The 14405-nt window shown below is 40.5% G+C and overlaps 1 protein-coding gene across 1 annotated transcript; it reads right to left on the bottom strand.

The window, feature by feature from the left end:
• Positions 1-1822: 1822 nt before the first annotated feature.
• On the bottom strand, positions 1823-13918 carry LOC106594502 (uncharacterized). Its single transcript, XM_014185876.3, has 3 exons — positions 13695-13918; positions 7970-8108; positions 1823-7708 (listed from the first exon to the last, which is right to left on the bottom strand). The coding sequence occupies exons 1-3, from the start codon at positions 13701-13703 to the stop codon at positions 5760-5762; spliced, it is 2097 nt and encodes a 698-aa protein (XP_014041351.2). The 5' UTR covers positions 13704-13918; the 3' UTR covers positions 1823-5759.
• Positions 13919-14405: the final 487 nt, after the last annotated feature.

Raw genomic sequence — 14405 nt, forward strand, 5'->3', positions numbered from 1 at the left:
TACAGGACTCTGGTCAAATGTAGTTCACTATAAAGGGAATAGGGGTTAATTTGTGACACTTCCCTGATGTATAGTAGGTTATCTCATCATGTTCATATGAACTGATCTGAAGTCAGGCTAACTGAATGGTGACTAGTGGAAGTTACTGTAAACTTTTTTTTTTTTTTATTAAAATGTTTTTTCCCCTTTAAACTTTGACTGTTGTCTTTTCATTTATAGTTTGGTGAATAAAACATGTCTAATATTTATCAGAATCCCACAGTTCTTGTGTTTATTGACTTTGACACATTTTTCAGATGTTAAATGGTTTATTTTCTAAACTCATAGCTGGTTTTACAGGTGTTATCTTATGTTCAGAACCTTTTCATCAGGCATTCATTGGAGTTCAACACTTCTCTCATGCTCAAGTGTGAAACACCATATGTACATTCAGTTTAGTCACCAATCCATAATGATAAACTCCCTGGTTAATCATTCTGACTGACATTTAGCTTAGTCACCAATTGATAAATTCCTTTATGTTTAAGGTATTTTATATCTTGATGATAATAATCAATTCGCCTTGACTAATGCCCAAGGTTTGTAAGACAATGGGTTAAAATAATTAGGCAAGGACTCAGCGTTCTGCAAAAGGTTTATGTAGCTTTATTCATGAGAACGTTCTGGCGTCAGGATAACAAAACAGTCACATAGTTCTTGCTTACTTACGCACATGCATTTACACACAATCCGTTGGTGACCTGCAACCCCCATTGACTTCTCACGCTGTTTATCACATTCTGGCTCAGCCTGTTCCTTTCCTTCAAGGTTAGGAACTCTTTGAAGTTTTACTCCCTTGACCATCTGCTTCTCTAGCTCTCTATACTAATTGCATACACACATTTCTTTCCCTCTCCAGTGGTTCCTGGACTTTCTGGAACTAATCAGACCAATCGATCCCTACATTGATTATTCATTAACCATGCTGTATGACTAATAATTCATCATGGTTTATTGATTCATTTACCTCTATATAGATAATTATCTTATCAGGTAATGACTAAAGTATTCCACCCTGAAACTGTATAACAGTGAAATGTATTAGAATTATAAGACTATAATTCTCTGTGTGTACATAGGAAGACTAAGACAGTATGTTACTATTTGACAATACGCAGAAGTATAGTTGAGACATTCAAGGAGAAGAGGAACTGTCAACAGACAACTTGTGACCACTGTGAAACTGATAACAGGAAGGAGGTCTCCCCACCCAGGGAGGGGAGAAACCGTTGGGCTTGCAGAAGATTATGGAACATGTTGCAGAATAAGATAAGCAATGTATGGGTAGAACATTGGGACAGAGTTAGAGGGGCAGTTATAAAGTGTATGTTATAACCAAATGTGAGGTATAAAAGGCTATGTGCATTGTATGATTTTCAGAACGTTCTCTGAATAAAGAACTAATCTTTTGCAGAATTCTGTGACTTTGTCAAATTCTTCTATTAACCAGGGCCTTACAACCTCTGGGGAATTGGTCAAAGCTCTGGTGATTATTATCATCCTTGGGATTAGAAATTCTCGTGACCCCAATCCATAATGATAGGCTCACTGGTTAGTCATTCAGTTTAGTCACCAATCCATAATGATAGGCTCACTGGTTAGTCATTCAGTTTAGTCACCAATCCATAATGATAGGCTCACTGGTTAGTCATTCTGACATTTAGGGCACCATTCAATCAGATCAAACAACCTAAATAATGGTGTAGATTACAACATATCAGGCTAGTTGAGGTGTAGATTACAACTGTTGAGGAAATTCTAATCAAAAAGAAGAGGCTGCAGATTCTTCAAACGACTTTTATTATAAGAACTGCAATTCTGGAGTGGTTAACAATCACTCAATGTGCAGAGTTAAGAGCCCCAGAACAGAGTTGGGTCTCAGTTTTATAAAAAGCTCTTTGTCTACGAAGCAGAAGTGTGGAAGCATAAAAGGGTATATTGTCCACTCAAGCAGGAACAACAAGATTAGCTCAGATCAGGTGTAGTTTCTGTCTCCAGGTCATATTGCTGATGCTATACAAAGGTAATCTTCTTTCAGTTCTCCTCCACGCAGCTGCACCCTCAGTGTATGGAAGACAGGATGTAGCCTTATGACAATTTCACCCCCAATCGGCTGTTGGCTTTAAACCCAGAGGCCTAACTCAGGCCAACAGACACGAGTGGAAAATAACTGATCCAACTATTCAATGCATAAGCAGTATAGAACATAATCTTGTAATTTCCCACCATACAGCATATCAGGCTATTCAAGGTGTAGACTAGAGCAAACATTTGAATCTAAAAAGGCTGCATGAGATTATCCAAATGGCAACATCAGTGATGGGTATTACAGCAGGTTTCTGATTTGACAGCTCCAATGCAGTTACACCTCAGGCATCACCTGAATAAAAACAATGAAACGACTATGCAGTTGTCGGTTATGATGGATTAAGGCAGAACGGATTGAATCCAGCCCTGAATTACACACCAGAGTTTTAGCTTGTAAACATGGCTGAATGGGATTCCTACTCCTCCATGCAGCCAATGTCCATTTTCACGATAGGTATAAGACGGTGTCATGACATGGCCCTTTCTGGGTATAGATCATGGCTTCTCACTCTCTCCTACACCCAGGTTCTGTTATCTCAGGCCGTACATTCCTGGCGGAGACTCTCTACCCCTTTTCATGCAGTATGGAGAGAGAGAGATCCACAGTAGAACAAAGGAACTCCTGCCAAATTCTACTACATTCCAGAATTTGAGACTGGAACAATATCCATATTTTGGAGAATGTGCAAACGGTCAGTGGAGAAGCCAGCTACGACCCGGTACGTTTTGTTTTATGATTGTGACCTCATGGAAAAACAATACAGCCACATTACCCTAACTCTGTTTATACAGGTGCCTCCGTTATGAGGTTTCATCTAATTATTGTATAAAATTAATGTGTAAAGATGGAACTATTTGTGAAATGATGTAATATGATGTTAAACCTTTAATGTGAAAGAACTGTATTCCCTTTAAAGTTTAACTAAGTCATTGGCCACGCCCCCGTGAGCACAGACATGATCAGGCGTCATAGAACCGCCTTTTCTACTGTTACGAATAAAAGCCCCTCCTGAGGAAATCCTCTTCAGACCACACATACCTCGGGGTAAACTGAGGTAGCACAGGTTTGAGTTTAGACTAAGCAAACCCACAGAGTGAGCTGTGATTACGAATAGTTATTGAATTCCTAACCATACTACGTGGAGCATTGGCTACACGGCTGGAAATGGTTAAACTCTGAGAATATCAATCCCTACAGAATAAGAGAAAATCTTAGATACTAATTACTAGTCTGTAGCTAGAAATGATATAAACCTGGGATGCGACGACCGACAACCGCCGAAACGTCTATACTATGAGAACATTTCTGAATGGTACTCTGAAGTATCCATTCTAACCACGAAAGACTTCGATCTTCAGGGAAACGGAGAGAGAGAAAGATACAGAAAATATCACGACGACACATGGGCGTAAATATATATTGATTGCAATTATTCCCGAATGAGTGAGCGTTCATGTGCAAAGACTGAGCATTTCAATTAATATAATTATAGTAGTGTGTAGTGGCTCCCTTTTGTCTTTCCCGCTCTCTCTCTCAGTCCACACCCACTTCCCTTTGTCCACCAAGCCGTCATATCGGCTTAGCCCACTAGGGAATCTTCCCTATAATTTGTTAGTAACAGATCTACTGTGTGTTTGTTTATGCATTTCTGTGATTATTTAGTTAGTAAGTAAATAAATGATTAAGCCAATTGGTGTATGGATGATTTATAGTAAAGGCTGGGTTCGTGCAGATATTCGTCGTAAATTGTTGGTTGAGACTGACGTGAGGTAAATAATAATTCATTAATTAGAAGACTAATTGATGAGATATTAAAATATCTGAAGAGTTATATTAGGAAAATGATAACTTTGTAATCTGAAGATTTTCCTTGGTGCCCAGACTTCCTAGTTAATTACATTTACATGATTAGTTTAATCACGTAATAATAATTACAGAGAATTGATTTGATAAAATAACAGTCTTCACTTTAATGATGCCAAAGACACGACAACAGGAACAGCTTGTGTTTTTAGCAGCTCTGACACAGTTCCACCTCAGACACCGTCACAACACCAGCTATGCAGGTGTCGGCTAGCTACAAATCTCTTTGAATTGAGCCCACAATCCAAATGCAAAAAAATACCAGCTACATTTCAAAAGTGTTCATTTTGAAGTGCTGAGAAGAAAGAATAGTAGATGGTAAATATCATGTTCCATACAGTATTTGACTAGAACTTCACTTGCAGCAATTATTTTCTGCATCCAAATGTTTATAATTTGTATCCAATGGCAAGTTGTGAGTATGTTGAGAACTGTGTCCGTTCTCAGGGCTTGATTCAATCAGACCCGTGTTAGACAACATCTGCATAGCGATTGCTTTGGCGGTGTTGGAGGTGGAACTGCATTAGAGTTGTCAAATCCACAAGAGGCTCCTGGCATTATAACTAAAGCGAACATTGCCATTGGCTGCACAGAGTCAATCCCATGAGGCCGTGTATCAAAGTTCAAACAATGTTATTGACTACACCTTGATAGAAATACTCATTTTGTTGAATGATTTTCCATTAGAGCGTAATTATTTATATATAGCCTACACTTTCTCATTCAGAACTTCTAATGCGGGTGTGGCTTTGGGACAATGATGCAAGTTCAAATCACATTTATTTATAAAGCCAATTGTTTAGATAAACGTTTATGCCGAAATGAAAAACTATGGGTTTTGGTGAAATCCACAAAACCGAGTGAAAACCTCCGTATTTTAAAGTATTGTTGTTTCAGTTATGGGCATTGTCAGGGACAACCTACAAGCGTTCACATTCCACAGTTGTTAGCGTGTGTCCTTGATGCTCATTCTATAATTGTCTCTATAGGTGTTCCATCATTTACAAATGAATAAATAAAATATTTATCAGTCTTCTCTTGTCCACAGCCATTAGGCCTCGCTCCCGTGTGTGTTCCCTGGTGTATAATCAGTTCACTTGAGGTGGTAAAGCATTTCCCAGTTAGAGAGCAGTGGTAAGGTTTCTCTCAGGTGTGTATTCTCTTGTGTGAAGCCAGGATTCCCTTGTGTGAATCTCTTCCCACATTCATCACAGCTGTCAGGCTTCTCTCCTGTGTGTCCCCACTGGTGTGATTGCAGACTGCTCCATTTACTGAAACTCTTGTAACACTGATCACAGCTGTGAGGTTTCTCTCCGGTGTGAATCCTCCTGTGGTAAGTCAACCCCCCAGCCTGAGTGAATCTTTTCCCGCAGTCAATGCATACGAATGGTATCTCTCCCGTGTGTGTCATCTGGTGGTACTTCAGATGCTGTGGGGAGCTGAAGCTGCACTCAGAGGGTGCAGTGGTAGGGTGTCCCGTTGTGTTTGCGCTGAACGTGGTATCTCAAGTCCATTGAACACTTGAAGCTCTTGTTGCACTCAAATATTTAGTGAGGTTTCTCTCCTGTCTCTCTCTGCTGGTGTCCAGTCAGTTCACTCTTAGTGGTGAACCTGTTCTTACAATCAAGGCAGTGGTAAGGCTTCTCTCCTGTGTGTGTTAACTGATGTGTTTTTAGGTTGCTTGAGAGAGCAAAACTCTTCCCGCAGTCAAAGCAGTGGAGAGGTTTCTCTCCTGTGTGTGTCAACTGGTGTCTAGTAAGGTGACCCTTCAACGTGAAATTCTTGTCACACCTGAGCAGTTGTACGGCCTCTCTCCTGTGTGGATTCTCTGGTGAATCTTTAAGGAATCAGATCTAGAAAAACTAAGTCCACACTCTGTGCAGCAGTAAGGCTTCTTTTTGGAGTGAGTTTGCTGGTGAGATTGCAAGTCACCTGACGTGACAAAACTCTTCCCACACTGATCACAGTGGTGCCGCTTCTCTCCTGTGTGCCTTCTCTTGTGAACTTTCAAGGCGCTGGTCTGGGCAAAACTCTTCCCACAGTCAGGGAAAGGGCATTGGTATGGCCTCTCTCCTGTGTGTATTCGCTGGTGAATTCGCAAGGTTGCCATCGTGGCAAAGTTGTTCTCGCAGTCTGAGCAAGAGTACGGTTTCTCTCCCTTGTGACTACGCTCATGTTCTTTGAGAGACTGTTGCCAAAGGAAGCTCTTGTCACAGTGGAAGCAGTGGTAAGGCTTCTCTCCAGTGTGTATAAGCTGGTGTTTCTTTAATGCGCCTGGCGTTGTGCAGCTTGATTCACACTGAGAGCAGTGGTACATCTTCTCTGAATGTGTGAACTTGTGTTTCTTTAAAGAGTCAAGTCTTGAAAAACTCTTCTTGCAGTCAGAGCAGTGATAGGGTTTCTCTCCTGTGTGTATTCTTCGATGTGTCCCAAGACTGGCTCTATGTGCAAACTTCTGCCCACATTCAGAGCACTCGAACGGTTTCTCTCCAGTGTGAATCCGCATGTGTCCTTCCAGTGCCCTGGCAGAGGACAGACAAGCACCGCATTGGGAGCAGCAGTGAGGTTTCTCTTCTGTGTGTCTGACCTCATGTTCTTTCAGAGATCTGTTGTTAGTGAAACTCAGCTCGCACTTAGAGCAGTGGTATGGCTTTTCTCCTGTGTGAATTTGCACGTGAATTTTCAGGTGATCTGACCGTCCAAAACTCCTCTGGCAAACATTGCAGCTGTGTGGTTTCTCTCCTGTGTGAATTCTCTGGTGTTTGTACAGGGCTGAATTAGTGGCAAAGCTCAACTTACAGTGGGAACAGTGGAAGGGTTTCTGTCCAGTGTGTGTTCGCTTATGCTGCTCTAGAGACTGAGATGATCCTAGCTTCTTGCCACACTGTGGGCATTGGTAGCCTTTCTCTCCAGTGTGCACTATGTTATGTAACCAGAGACCACTCTTAACAGCAAACCTCTTCCCACACTCAGTACATTGGTGGGGCTTCTCTCCAGTATGTCTTAGCTGGTGACATCTTAAAATAGACAACAGTCTGAAGCTTTTCCCACAGTCAGCACATTGGTAAGGTTTCTCCCCTGTGTGAATCCTCTGATGTACTCTGAGTAATTTAGCAGAGGAATAGCTTCCCCCGCACTGCTCACAGTGGTGAGGCTTCTCTCCTGTGTGTATTCGTTTGTGTTCAAAGAGTGTTGAGGCTTGTTTGAAACTCTTCCCACACTCAGAGCAGTGGAACGGTCTCTCTCCAGTGTGAGTCCGCCGGTGAGCTTTTAAGTGTTGCGATGTAACAAATCTATTCCCGCAGTCAGAGCAGCAGTGGGGTTTTTCGCCAGTGTGTTTTATTCTCTCATGTATCCGTAAACCACTGGAGTCTTTAAATCTCTGCCCACATTCTGAGCACTGGAACGGTTTTTCTCCAGTGTGAATCCGCATGTGTCCTTCTAGTGCACTGGCAGAGGAGAGGCTAGCTCCACACTGGAAGCAGCAGTGAGGTTTCTCTCCAGTATGAATTGTCTGGTGTCTTCTAAGACCTTCTGAAGAGGTGTAACTCTTCCCACAGTCAGAGCAGCAGTGAGATTTCTTCCTTGTGGGTTTCTGCTGTTGTTTCTTGAGGTGTTCTGATCTGGAGAGACTTTTCTCTGCCTCCTCAGCATCATGTTTAGCCTCCCAATATGACAAGCCCCTTCTACCGAGAGAGTGACGGTTAGGACTGTGCCCTGTGAAGCAAAGACAGACAGTTATGGTTCCTTCTTCATATTGAAGACAGATTTAGGCCCAGCTTTTCACACTCTTGTAACCGAATGTAAGCATTTAAAATCTTCAATGTAAAATTGTATTAAATCTTCCAATTGTCAATGTATCCAAGGGTGTAGGGGGGCTTGTAATGATTCTACATCTTTAAACATATTGTATTTAGTGGTAATTAATGACATTCAGGGAGTGTCCCAAAATACATTTATATAAGAGCATAAACCCACTTAGCGCCGGTGTTTTCCTGCAGTCGACCAGCCGCACAGACAGCCTCTTCAGACCCAGCAGTAAGGGGCTACCGGGAGAGGCATGACACGGGGACTCCAGGAGGGGTAGGGAGGAGGAGGGTTGGAGGGAGAGTGTTTCCTGTCAACCCAAAAAGAGAGTAGGTGTGTTGTCATATTGGTACACTGAGGGTAAAACACAATGCTCTAAAGAGGGTAAAACAACTAAATAAATAAATGGCCGAAAATAAGTCCTCAACTATTAAACCTTTGTCCAGAAAACTCGATTTCCTCTGAGTTGTTCCTGATGTCCCATTATAGTATAGTCTGCTGTTTTCATTGTTAGTATTGCTTTGTGTTAACCCATATAATAAAAAATTATTGTTCATGAAATCTGAAAAGTACAAAAGTAAAAAAAGTATCATGGCCCCAAGACAGAGCAGGACCATGGCAGGCATGTACAGGTGAGAAACTGGTGCCGGCCAATGGAGGCGTTTTTGGTAAAACACTAGGGGAAATCCTTTGTGAAAATTTGCAACATCCACTTGGTAGCCTATGTTGTGTTATCATTGTTAGTGTTGCATTATGGGAACTTGGGAGCCTATACTCAGAAATGGATGGGCATGAAAGCCATCTGCTTTTCAGGGCCTGTTTAACTTCTTTGGGCAAGGGTGCAGTATTTTGAAGTTGGATGACAAACGTGCCCAAAGTAAACTGCCTAGGATATGCATATAATTGGTAGTATTGGATAGACAACACTCTGAAGTTTCTAAAACTGTTAAAATATTGTCTGTGGGTATAACAGAACTGATTTGTCAGGCGAAACCCGAAGACAATCCATCCAGGGGAAAAAAATTGGAGGTCATTGGACTTTTCAATGCTTTTCTATGGGAAAGTCTAATAATTAGGACCCAGATTGCAGTTCCTATGGCTTCCACTAGATGTCACCAGTCTTTAGAAATTGTTTCATGCTTGTTTTAAAAAAAATAAAAATGAAGAAGTATTCGTATTCTTTCGAAGTATCTCTAGTCTTCTTGCACGCGTGAATGAGTGCGCGCTCCTCGTTCTTTTTCTCCGGTATTGAACACAGTATATTCCGTCTTAAATTTCTTGGGATATAAAGAAGGACTTTATCGAACAAAACGACCATTCATTGTGTAACTGGGACCCTTTGGATTACAAAAAGATGAAGATCTTCAAAGGTAAATGATGTATTTTATCGCTATTTTTGAGTTGCAACACCTGTGCAGGTTATGAATTCATGTTAATGCAGGAAGTAGGTGAAGCGCTGTCCTCAGACGATCAAATGCTATGCTTCTGCCGTAATGCCTATTGTAAATCAAACAAAGCGGTTCGATTACCAAGATTCTAAGCTAATGAATGGTGTATAACACTTGTATTTTCATGAATGTTTTATATTACTACTTTTGTATTTTGATTTTCGCGCTCTGCAATTTCACCAGATGTTGTCGAGGTGGGAAACTAGCGTCCCAATGATCTGTAAGAAGTTAACTCCCCACTTTTCCCAGACCACGTACTGTCAGAGTATGGAGGCCACCAATTATTTAATATAGGCTACTTAAACGATTCCAATCTCCTTTAAAAGGCAAAAGGGGGTAGTTGACATACGACCAAAACAAACAACAAAACAATACTTTCTGAAACAAACCAAAAAAAACAGTTGCAATAATTTAAGTCAAAACATTTAAAAATGTTATGTGGCCAGTGTCGATTTTAAAGGGTCTTCCAGAGGAAGTTGCTGAGGTTAGCTGAAATATTAATGGACCCCTCCTCCAGAGGAAGTTGACGCCAATATTTCGACCTAATTCCTGTCCTAGTGCAGAAATGCTAGTTTAGTTCCAACCTCTGAAAACCAACTAAATATGGATTAAATCGGGCGTGCACTTCACCTTCATCTGTGCGCACAGCCAAGTGGAAGAAGGTAGGGAACTTGTGGTCTGCTTTTATAAAAAAAAAAAAACTCTCTGTTTGCATTCAGGCCTGGCGGAAAGCAAACATCATTCCGCTAACCAAGACTAGTAAAAACGCCCTATACTGGCTCAAACAGCCAACCAATCAGCCTGCTACCAACCCTTAGTAAACTTTTGATTAATTTTTTTGTGTGGGGGGCAGGTACAATGCTATTTCACAGTAAACAAATTAACAGCTGACTTTCAGCATGATTATAGGGAGTGGCACTCAACATGTACAGCCCTGACACAAATGACTGATGATTGGCTGAAACAAATTGACGATAAGAAGCTTGTGGGGAGCTGTTTTGTTAGACTTTAGTGCAGCTTTTGACCTTATCAATCATAATCTGCTGCTTGGAAAAGGCTGTTATGGCGTCCCTGCTATATTGTGGATCGAGAGTTCTGTCGAACAGAACACAGAGGGTGTTCTTTAATGGAATTCCCTCCCAACATAATCCAGGTAGAATTCGGAATACCCCAGGGAAGTTGTCTAGGCCCCTTACTTTTTTCAGTCTTTACTAATGACCTGCCACTGGCACGGAGTAAAGCCTGTGTGTCTATGTACGCTGAGGACTCAACACTACACACATCCGCTACCATCAGGAATTGAAATCGCTGCTACTCTTAAAGAGCTGCAGTCAGTTTTAAAATGGGTGGCAAGTAATAAACTAGTAGTAAATATTTTAAAAACTAAAAGCAATGTATTTCAGACAAATCATTCACTTAACCTAAACCAATTCTTGTAATGAATAATGTGTAAATTGATCATGTTGACGAGACTAAACTGCTTGGAGTAAGCCATGATTATAAACTCTCATGGTCAAAACATTGATACAACAGTAGCTAAGACAGGGAGAGGTCTGTCCATAATAAAGCGCTGCTCTGTCTTCTTAAAAACGCTATCAAGAAGGTAGATCATACAGGCCCTAGTTTTGTTGCACCTGGACTGCTGTCCAGTCATGTGGTCAGGTGCCACAAAGAGGAACTTAGGAAAGTTACAATTGACTCAGAACAGAGCAGCACAGGTGGCCCTTAAATGTACACAGAGAGCTAACATTAATGATATGTCTGTCAATCTCTCCTGGCTCAAAGTAGAGGAGAGATGCATCACTGCTTGTATTTGTGAGAGGTGTTGGCATGTTGAATGCACCGAGCTGTCTGCTTGAACTACTGGCACACAGCTCAGACACCCATGCATTCATCACAAGACATGCCACCAGAGCTCTCTTCACAGTCCCCAAGTCCAGAACAGACTACATATAGCCATGAATACATGGAACTCTAATCCACATCAACTAACTCATACAAGCAGCAGAATCACATTTTAAAAACATAAATATAAACCTTATGGAACAACGGGGACTGTGAAGACACACACAGGCAAAAACACATGACAACATAAGCACTATATACACAAGTACACAGGGATTTATTTGGGTTGTAGATTTGTGGTAGTAGAATAGTGGTCGGAGGGAACACACTTAATGTGTGGTGAAATCTGTTGTGATTTATTTTTGTTAATAACAGCTTTGGCAGCAACTAATGGGGATCCATAATAAATACAAACCAGACAAATTATAGTATACTACAGTAGGTCTATCCATTCAGACTAATTATAATATACTACAGTAGGTCTATCCATTCAGACGAATTATAGTATACTACAGTAGGTCTATCCATTCAGACTAATTATAGTATACTACAGTAGGTCTATCCATTCAGACTAATTATAGTATACTACAGTAGGTCTATCCATTCAGACTAATTATAATATACTACAGTAGGTCTATTCATTCAGACTAATTATAGTATACTACAGTAGGTCTATCCATTCAGACTAATTATAGTATACTACAGTAAGTCTATTCATTCAGACTAATTATAGTATACTACAGTAGGCCTAAATAACCAGACTAATTATAGTATACTACAGTAGACCTATCCATTCAGACTAATTATAGTATACTACAGTAGGTCTATCCATTCAGACTAATTATAGTATACTGCAGTAGGCCTATCCATTCAGACTAATTATAGTATACTACAGTAGGTCTATCCATTCAGACTAATTATAGTATACTACAGTAGGCCTAACTAACCAGACTAATTATAGTATACTACAGTAGACCTATCTAACCAGAATAATTATAGTATACTACAGTAGGTCTATCCATTCAGACTAATTATAGTACACTACAGTAGGTCTATCCATTCAGACTAATTATAGTACACTACAGTAGGTCTATCCATTCAGACTAATTATAGTATACTAGGTACAGATCTGGGATCAGCTTCCCCTAGGTACAGATCTGGGTTCAGCTTCCCCTAGGTACAGATCTAGGTTCAGCTTCTCCTAGATCTGCATATGTATTATGGAGAGGGACGAACCATATCTTCTTCTTGATGCCTTATTTTAAATTATACTGAAAGGCCGCTCAGCAAGGAAGAAGCCACTGCTCCAAAACAGCCATAAAAAGCCAGACTACGGTTTGCAACTGCACATGGGGACAAAGATCGTACTTTTTGGAGAAATGTCCTCTGGTCTGATGAAACAAAAATAGAACTGTTTGGCCATAATGACCATCATTATGTTTTGAGGAAAAAGTGGGAGGCTTGCAAGCCGAAGAACACCATCCCAACCGTAAAGCATGGGGGTGGCAGCATCATGTTGTGGGGGTGCTTTGCTGCAGGAGGGACTGGTGTACATCACAAAATAGATGGCATCTTAAGGAAAATTATGTGGATATATTAAAGCAACATCTCAAGACATCAGTCAGGAAGTTAAAGCTTGGTCGCAAATGGGTCTTCCAAATGGACATTGACCCCAAGCACACTTCCAAAGTCGTGGCAAAATGGCTTAAGGACAACAAAGTCAAGGTATTGGATTGGGCATCACAAAGCCCTGACCTCAATCCTATAGAACATTTGTGGGCAGAACTGAGAAAGCGTGTGCGAGCAAGGAGGCCTACAAACTGACTCAGTTACACCAGCTCTATCAGGAGGAATGGGCCAAAATTCACCCAATTTATTGTGGGAAGATGGTGGAAGGCTACCCGAAATGTTTGACCCAAGTTAAATAATTTAAAGGGAATGCTACCAAATACTAATTAAGTGTTTGGAAACTTCTGACCCACTGGGAATGTGATGAAAGAAATAAAAGCTGAAATAAATCACTCTACTATTATTCTGACATTTCACAATCTTAAAATAAAGTGGTGATCCTAACTGACCTAAAACAGGGCATTTTTACGAGGATTAAATGTCAGGAATTGTGAAAAACAGAGTTTAAATGTAAACTTCCGACTTCAACTGTATATAACTGGTCTTGGCAGTGGCCTAGTTCCGGCATCCGTTTGACTTTCAGAAAGTAAAGTGTGTTTAGTTTAGCCTGTTATGCGAAGCCTACCTTCCCGCCTATGTATATTTATATACACACACACTACACTACCGGTCAGAAGTTTTAGAACACCTACTCATTCAAGGGTTTTTCATTATTACATTGTAGAATAATAGTGAAAACATCAAAACTATGAAATAACACATATGGAATCATGTAGTAAACAAATCGTTTTAAACAAACCACAAATTATTTTATATCCGTTTGACTTACATATATATATATATATATATGGGCGGGAAGGTAGGCTTCGCATAACAGGCTAAACTAAACACACTTTACTTTCTGAAAGTCAAACGGATGCCGGAACTAGGCCACTGCCAAGACCAGTTATATATTTTACATGTATCTAACTCACCTGATTCATTGTAGACACTCGTTTATTGTCGTTTGTAGAGTTCAGGCGAAGTGAACCAGATGAGATGTTTATCCCTAGTCTGTTGAATTGTAGATTAGGGAGGTAACGGACGGTTATATTTCAACATGTAATGCTCTGCCTATAGTCATGAAAGGAGAGACAGACTCCGCCTTCACATCCGTTAGACTGAAAACATTTCCTTCACGTTACCATTCTGCTGGTAGCAGATCATAAAATGGCCGCAGAAAAAAAAGGCAGATATTTGTTTTCAAAATAAGAGTCGTCCTGCAATGACAAGCGAAGTTGGTCGATTTTTGAAGCACTCTATTGCAGTACAACTGTGCACAGCATTGCAACCGCATATAAAAAAACAACACAAATAATTTGATGCATTTAAAAAAAAAAGTATTTTATTACACTGAACACAAATATGAATGCAACATGTAAAGTGTTGGTCCCATGTTCGATATGCACGAAAAGCTTATTTCTCTCAGATTTTGTGCAGAAATATGTTTCCATCCCTGTTAGTGAGCATTTCTCCTTTGCCAAGATAATCCATCCAGGTGTGGCATATCAAAAAGCTAATGAAACATCATGATCATTACACAGGTGCACCTTGTGCTGGGGACAATAAAAGGCTTCTCTAAAATGTGCAGTTTTGTCATACAACACAATGCCACAGATGTCTCAAGTTTTGAGGGAGCCTGCAAT

This window comes from Salmo salar, chromosome 02 (genome assembly GCF_965601325.2).
Source record: "Salmo salar chromosome 02, fSalSal1, whole genome shotgun sequence".
Classification (NCBI taxonomy): domain Eukaryota; kingdom Metazoa; phylum Chordata; class Actinopteri; order Salmoniformes; family Salmonidae; genus Salmo; species Salmo salar.

What these genes read in the sequence shown, in the direction of transcription:
- LOC106594502 (XM_014185876.3), bottom strand. An exon ending in CAGGAAAACACCGGCGCTAA is followed by an intron (nt 7,709 to 7,969) that starts GTGGGTTTATGC and finishes TTTGCTTCACAG; the next exon opens with GGCACAGTCCTAACCGTCAC.